The sequence below is a fragment of the Nicotiana tomentosiformis genome, chromosome 12 (assembly GCF_000390325.3).
Source record: "Nicotiana tomentosiformis chromosome 12, ASM39032v3, whole genome shotgun sequence".
In the NCBI taxonomy this organism is placed as follows: Eukaryota; Viridiplantae; Streptophyta; class Magnoliopsida; order Solanales; family Solanaceae; genus Nicotiana; species Nicotiana tomentosiformis.
In genome coordinates this window covers 7,573,464-7,581,693 of record NC_090823.1, presented here as the reverse complement: position 1 = coordinate 7,581,693, position 8,230 = coordinate 7,573,464, and the positions used below count along the sequence as shown (strand labels likewise).

Sequence of the window (8,230 nt, the reverse complement as noted above, 5' to 3'; positions counted from 1 at the left end):
TTATAATTGTACCCGACGGGATGACTTGTTTTGAAAACAATCAATAATTGCATCATTAGGTACACTTTCAAATACTTCATCTTCTATATAACAAATTAAACAGTCATTCAAAAATTCATCATCAATGCTGCTACGCAAATCATTTTTGATATACTTCATTGGAGAAAAAACTATTTCTACCGTTACAGTAACGACATGCAATATCAAACTTAATTTCACAAGCAAAAACACAAGTCTCCAAGTCTTGTATAAATCTATTTCAACTAGTATTTCCGAAAGATCTCCAAGTCCTTTCAAATTAGAGAAATCATTGTCTTCTTTCACAAAGAGAATATAGTTGTCAAGCTCTTCAAGCTTTGAACCACTAAACTCATGAGGATAAAGTGTAGCAAGTTTCATAATTCTGTCTTTATCAGAATTTGCAAAAGAATTACCCGGACTCAAACTAGCCATACCAAGAAGTAGATTACTATTCATCGCATCAAAACGACTATTAAGCTCCGAAAGTTGCAAATCATAACAGTATTAAAAACATCGACACGCAAATGATGAGAATATGTAACACTTGAACTCCTACGCTTTGACTTTCCAAGATGATAGTTCTTATCCATTTCAGAGATCACAATATCATGCTTGGCACAAAATGAAGTGGCGTCATCTATCAACGATTCCCATTTTGATTCTCTCATCACTTGCAATTGCCTCTTGGCGAAACCAACAAGTTTCATAGCCTTTACAATACACTGATCTTTTCTTTGAAAATCCATATTCAAATCATTTGTGATTGCTAATAATTTTAACATCAAATGCATCATATGCACAAATTCAAAAGATCTTGTGTCATGCACTTGACTTTTTGCCATTGATCTCTCAAGATAATTTGCACCCTCACTTACAAGAAACTCAAGTACATTAATGATTGACGAGAATAATGCAATAAAGTTACGCACTGTCTTAAAATGAGAACCCTATCGGGTATCACCTGGCATTTGGAGTCCAAGTTCTTGATTTAGTCCACTTCCTGTATGAACTTCACCAAGCACTTGTAGCTCCTCTAGTTTTTTCGCTTGATCCTCTCGTAGCATATCCCTACGCTTAAAAGAACTTCCAACAATATTCAAGACATTAGCAACAATATCAAAAAATTGATCTACATCACAATGTATTTTTGCAGCGGCTATAAGAGTCAATTACATTTGATAGGCAAAGCAATGTATACAATATGTCGAAGGATTTTCTTTCAGAATTAAAGTTTTAAGACCATTAATTTCTCTTCCATGTTACTAACTCAATCATAACCCTGCCCCCGTATTTGAAATGGACTCAATGAGTGCACTAAAAGCAAATCATAGATTTCTTTTTGTAATGACGATGAAGTTATTTTTTAAACATGAACAATACTAAGGAATCGCTCAATAAGTTTTCCCTCTCTGTTGACATACCGCATAACAAGAGCCATTTGTTCCTTATGAGAGACGTCCTTAGATTCATCAACCAAAATTCTAAAATAATCTCCATTTAAATCTTCAACTATTGCTTTAATTATTTCTTTTGCACAAGCGTTCACGATCTCTTTTTGAATATTTGGAGCAATCATCATGTTATTTTGTGGAGCACTTTGTAGCACAACTTTTTTCACTTCATCATCCTTATTTGTATACCATTGTAAGAGTTCTACAAAGTTTCCTCTTTTAGTAGAAGTTTCACTTTCATCGTGGCCCCGGAAAGACATTCCTTGTTTTAAAAGAAATCTTGCCACATCAATCGAAGCATTCAACCGAACTCGATAATCACATTTAAATTTTTCAGACTGCTTGTAAAAAGAGGTTAGAATTGATTATTCTTGAATAATTAAGTCTCACATCATCTTAAAACACCGATTGTGAAGACTATTCACCTCTTCAATATGTGCTTTAAGCCTTTCTGTAGCTTTATTCCAAGATCTAAAACCACTCTTAGTGAAAGAATTTCCAACTTTTTCATGTCCTCCATGCTCATTTTTAAACAAGTAACAACATAAGCAAAATGGTGTATCAACTTTAACACTATATTCTAACCATCCAGAGTATGAAGTGTTAAACCATTCAAGATTAAATTGATGCATAAATCCACCATTTTATTTTTTTGGAAAACTACAATTACGAGGTTGACAATGTCCTTGTTGAATATAATATCTCCTCACTTGGTTACGTAAATTCAGAGGATACTCTAAAATTTGCTTTCTTTCTGCGGGATCAGGTTCAAGATTCAAATTCAATATTTTCTCTTTGTTTGATCCTACCAAAGGATTGATATTGTCATGAATAATTGGACTTGGAGAAGAACTCGACGTATGAGGACTAGAACCAGAACCACAACTTTGAGGAGTTGGAATGCCTTGAAAATTTTCATGATCATATCCACCATCACTAAAAAGATCCTAAAAATCACAAAAAATAAATAACACTTCAAGTTGTAATTGAAACTTAATCTAACCAAATCGATATTTCAACAACTTAAGTACTTATGAAGTTGGAGTTAATATGATACAATATCTAGATTCTTCAACACAACAAGAATGGAGTTATTCCCTAGGCCTAACTCTCATATAGCATGTGTACTCACGAACTTTCTGTTTCAAATTCTTAGAGAGTCTTCCAAAATAAAAGAAAAGAAAAGAAAAGTAAGATTAGTTTTGGAAAGGATTGACAAAAAGTTAAATTTATCCTTAAAACTCAAATGTTGAAGCACAAAAATAATCATAAGAGTTTATCACTAAAATTCACTATCTGTGAGCTAGACATGAATTTAACAATTAAAATAAATGAATCCAAAAGAAAGTCTTTCATTAGTGAAGTAATAGAGTAAAACATTTGACCCGTTTCTTATATGGAACCGGAATGCAAGAACCAAGAATAGCATGGGCGAATTGTGTAACTTATAATTAATAAATATTATTGCATTATTATTGAAAAAGAGCAATAGAGTCATACCATCAAAACTAAAGAAGAGAATTGATTGCAGTTTATGTCCGAGAAGAAGAGTCTTTGCTTTGATTCTTTTGAAACCCTAACTTTAAAATTTTGGGAACCGATGAACCTTGTGAAAAGTGGAACGTGTTGATCTCTTAAAACTATATGAAGACCAATATTTTTATAATTATTAAAAAGCCCCACAAGTTAATGAAGTACACATTAAAAAATAAAATTAATTAGGTGGATCCTCATCTTTTAAGGATAAAAAACGGATCTTTTAAATGGGAAAGGGCAGAAAAAGCCCATAAGTAACAAAGAAATCAAACAGTAACTCAAACAAAATTGCAATAAAAATTGCGGACACAAAGATTCGAACTCCAGTCTTCCCTGCAGTAAGAGGAACTTTGCCCAACAATTTTACCACTGAACCCATAGCCTCATTTAGTCTGTGGGTTCAAACACTAATAAATGATCATATTTCAGTAATTTTGCACAGTATATTCCCAGGTTCTGTCGAAAGTTACGGGTTCAATTGAACCTGTATATATAGGTCTAGATCCGCCTCTAGAACCAGGGACATAACTAAAATATAATAGGTATGTGTTTGATTGAACGGTGAGATCCATTCTCATGTCTAAAAGATTTGAGACAGAACACTCACAATCTTCACCATGCCTAACCTCTTGTGGGGTAGCTCAAAAGTAAGTCCCTCAATTGTTACGGCTATAGTGGGATCTAGCACTTTTCTCGTCCCTCTCTTATTTGGTTTCTGTTTTCTTGTTGGTGATTCGTCTCACCCATAAAAGTTGCCTAAAGTAATATTATCTCCATCGATTGCCATTTTCTTAACCTCGCGATGACAAGTGGTATTGGGGGTAAAACTAGCATTTCAGTTCAAACTTGAACTGTTCCCAACTCTTGATGGAGCAAATTCCCTTCTCCATATCGGCTTTCTTCCTCCTCCAACACTTGTCATGTGCCGATTGTCAAACGGCTACGTGAGGACAACTAGATAGCATGTATGCTACTCTCAGCTTCAGTCCTAACCAAGAAATAAGCACAATGTTGTGCTTGAACCAAGGCAATCACATAAACTCAAAGGTTGGAAAGATAATAAACTGAAAGATACACAAAGATTGGGAGGCCAAGGCTAATTTTTGGATTTACTTGATATACAAAAGGGAAATACAAATGTATCAGATCTGCCTTCTAACAAGGTCTATACATGTCTATTTATACAATGAATCTCCACTAGCATATTTGCTGGCAGTGGACCCGTCTAGCTGTGTAGTACAACTTTCTGCTGGCATCAAGTGATCTCTATGATTATGTTGGCAGCCTTTGTGCCAATGGTCCTATCCAGATGATGTGCCCCAATTCTTGCTGGCAAAGTGTTGCCTCCTAGATTGTCCAGGCAGGTTATGGTCCTACCCAGCTCTGCAGCACATGTCTTTGCTGGCGAATAGTTGCCTCCATGATTGTCCTAGCAGGCTGTGGTCTTACCCAACTGTGCAGCATGTGATCTTGCTCGCAGAGTGTGGCCTTCATAATGGCCTTGATATCTTGTGGTATTGTTGCCTCCATGGGCAAAGACCCCCTGGTCTTTGGCAGCCAAGTTTGGCCCGGCTTGCAGCCCTTTAGATGGGAAATTTGGTCGGAAAATTTGCAGAGCGGTACACTCTCCTCCACTTGAAATGGCGATGACCTCGGCACCACAAAGTTTCAAGTAATTATGAACTTGATGTTTGAACGACCATAACTCTTTGTATTTTTTCCACGATGCCTTATCGGGTGGTTGTCCCTTCCAATAGACAAGAAATTGGGTGCATGAATTGCCCCAACTTACGCCTTGTACAACTTGATGGTTGATAATGGCCTCGACTTCCTTGTCGACTACAGAAGGGGTTATGAAAACATTTGGTTGGCAGGATTGCCCTCGCTCCACATTACCCCTGTCTCCAAAAGGTGCCTTTGACGGATTGACATGCCATGACTCAAGTAACTCTTCGGGTTGATTCCTTAATTCCTCCAACTTCGGAGGTGCCATGCGATACAGACCCATGGCTTGTGGCTTTGCCCCTAGTATGAAGTGTTTATTCTCCTTAAGGACTTATTGTTCACATAGAGGCAAGGCTTCATCAACCTTGACCTCCTTAGTCTTTGTCCCGACCGCCAAAGTCTTTGCTCCTTCTTCCTTGAAGTCATTCACGATTTGCATCGCGGATAGTTGACTTACAAATTGAGGCACCCGAACTATCGGTACCACACGTGGACCTTTCAGGTCATAAATGTAAATTTGGCTGAGATTTGGGAAGATGAAGTCCTTCACTTCATTCCAATAGTCAATCCCAAATAGCATATCAAATACATCCATGGGAGCGACAAAGAAACTCACTCTTCGCTGTCAAGATCCTAAGTCGAGTTGCACATCGCGTGCAACTCCGTATACGTTGGTGAGGCTGGTGTTTACTATCTTCAACACCGAACTGCTAGGACCAGACGCAAGGCCAAGTGACTTAGCCTTTGCTTCAGACACCAAATTGTGTGTCGCGCCGGTGTCCACCATGATATGGACAAACTATCTGTTGCATCCACGAACATTGATCCTGACTCCATTGATTGCGGCTCCTTGCCTACCACAGTGTTGCCTAATAAGTTGGCAATGTCATACTCACCTTGAGAAACCTGCTTTAAAGCAAGCTCTTTGGCCAGCACCACACCCAATATCATGTTGCTACGATGAGTAATGTTCGGTTGTTGTTGAACTGCTTCCTCAGTTAGTGCTTCAGGTTGGACTCTCTCCTATGTTTCCCTTCGCTCGGTCTCAATTAAGGAACTAAGTTTATTCAAAGAAGGACAATCCTTGTAGCCATGACTAGGGTCCTAGAAGAGGTAACAACAGTTGCGGGGATCAACTTCCTTCTACCATTGGTAATACATGTCGTGCCAATGAGACACCTTGTTGTCTTCTTCTTGGGAATCGCGACCTGCGGAAGCTGTTTGCCTTCCCTTGTCTCGATATCCATGGTCTCCAGCAGGTTTGAAGTTAGTGTCCTTTGCCTTTGTGGCTTCTGTCCTAAAATCATTTAAGGACTCAGCCACCGCGATAGCTTCATCGACATTTGTGACTTGATGTTGTTGAAATTCATGTTTGGCCCAGTAATGAAGGGCATCTATGAAATAGAACAACAAGTCCTCACTTGTCAGGTTGGGAATCTGCAGAATGAGTTTAGTGAATTCTTTCACGTACTCACGAATGGAAGATGTTTGTTTGAGATCTCTTAACTTCCGACGTGCCTCATTGACAATATTTGGGGGTAGATCTGGCATTTCAGTTCAAACTTGAATTGTTCCTAGCTCTTGATGGAGCAAGTTCCCTTCTCCATATTGGCTTCTTCCCCATCCACCATAGCATAGCGGTGTCGGCTAGGTACATCGTCGCTGCCTCGGATCTTGGCAGCCTCATTAGGTTAGGCATGGTGAAGATTGTAAGAGTTTTGCCTCAAATCTTTTAGACAACAGAATGGATCTCACCGAAGCTGGTTTAGCTGCGTTAAAATGGTGCATTGAAGTTGTTGAAGGTAACTTCTATTTGCTTGGATATACTGCCCTAGAAGAGGTAGGAGACGTCAATGAGATATTAGATCAAGTAATGGATGAGCACAAGGAATGACTGACCAATTTTGAGCTTAAGTTGATACAGGTTGTATCTGCGTTGCACGGGAAGTTGAAGCCCTAAAGCAACAACTGCAGGCAGCAAGGTTTGCTGGTGGCGCTGGTCATGTAACATTGCATGAAACCAAGATCGAGGGCCCAAAACTGAAAGAGTTTAGGGGCGAACGGAATAATTAAGATGTAGAGAACTTCATTTGGAAGATGGAGGACTACTTTGAGCACCTTAACATCGTTGATGAGGGTGCCAAAATCCGGGCAGTGACGATGTACCTATCCGACAACGCTTTGTTGTGGAGGAGGAGGAAGAAAGCTGATATGGGAAAGGGAACTTGCTCCATCAAGAGCTGGGAACAGTTCAAATATGAATTGAAACGCCAGTTCTACCCCCAAAACGTTATCAACGAGGCACATCGAAAGTTGAGATAACTCAAACAAATAATTTCCTTTCGTGAGTACATGAAAGAGTTCACTAAACTCATTCTGCAGATTCCCAACCTGACAAGTGAGGACTTGTTGTTCTATTTCATAGATGGCCTTCAAAATTAGGCCAAACAGGAATTGCAGCACCGTCAAGGCACAGACGTCGATGAAGCTATCGCGGTGGCTGAGTCCTTAAAAGATTTTAGGACATAAGCCACAAAGGAAATGACACCAACTTCAAACTTGCTAGAGACCATGGATATCGAGACAAGGGCAGGCAAACAACTTTCCCGGGTCGCGATTCCCAAGTAGAAGACAACAAGGCATCTCATTGGTGCGACATGTATCACCAAAGAAAGAAGGAAGTTGGTCCCCAAGACAGTTGTTACCTCTACAAGGACTCTAGTCATGGCTACAAGGATTGTCCTTCTTTGAAGAAACTCGGTGCCTTATTGCGACTGAGTTAAGGCAAATAGAGGAGAGAGTCCAAGATGATGCACAAACCGGGGAAGCAGTTCCACATCAACCGAACATAGCTCATCTTGGCAACATGATACTGGGTGTGGTGTTGGCCAAAGAGCCTAATTTGAAGCAGGTTGTTCAAGATCAACATGACATTGCCAACATGGTTCACTCATTAGGCAACGTTGTGGTGGGCAAGGAGCCTTCTTTATGCATGGAGATAATGTTATTTATCTCCATGTAAACTACTGAATTATTTTTGCTTGAACACAATATTTGTATTTTAAAAAAATATTTAATAAACATATAAAAATATTAAATTGTGAATCTAATAATTAAAATAAACTATGAAATTGTGGCAAATTTAGCATTCATAAACTTTAAATGTTGATTCTGCCACTTATTAGAACATTATATTATTTTCGTTACAAAGGGGAAATATTGAAATAAATTGATAGAAAAATAGCATATCAAAAATTAAAATAGTTTAATGAATTTAAATTCTAAAAAAATGTATAAATATTATGATGGTGTACAATAAGTAACAAAAGCAATGTTATTCTTTTATCCCCTCCACACTTAGTGCTTTGAAATATTATTTTCACATAGTTATAAAAGTAAAGAACTATTGTCGAATATACCATGCCTCAAATGAGATTCTGCTTTGTTGAAAATTTTTTATTAAATATTTATATATAAATAATAAGTAAAATATTTAT

General features: G+C 38.2%; 2 protein-coding genes across 2 annotated transcripts; both read right to left on the bottom strand.

Moving 5' to 3' along the window:
* LOC104087436 (uncharacterized) lies at positions 1-477 on the bottom strand. The gene has a single exon (XM_009591894.2). The coding sequence runs from the start codon at positions 475-477 to the stop codon at positions 1-3; it is 477 nt and encodes a 158-aa protein (XP_009590189.2).
* Positions 474-5,016, bottom strand: LOC138902203 (uncharacterized). Its single transcript, XM_070190043.1, has 6 exons — positions 4,801-5,016; positions 2,143-2,419; positions 1,898-2,052; positions 1,443-1,810; positions 983-1,104; positions 474-787 (listed from the first exon to the last, which is right to left on the bottom strand). The coding sequence occupies exons 1-6, from the start codon at positions 5,014-5,016 to the stop codon at positions 474-476; spliced, it is 1,452 nt and encodes a 483-aa protein (XP_070046144.1).
* Positions 5,017-8,230: the final 3,214 nt, after the last annotated feature.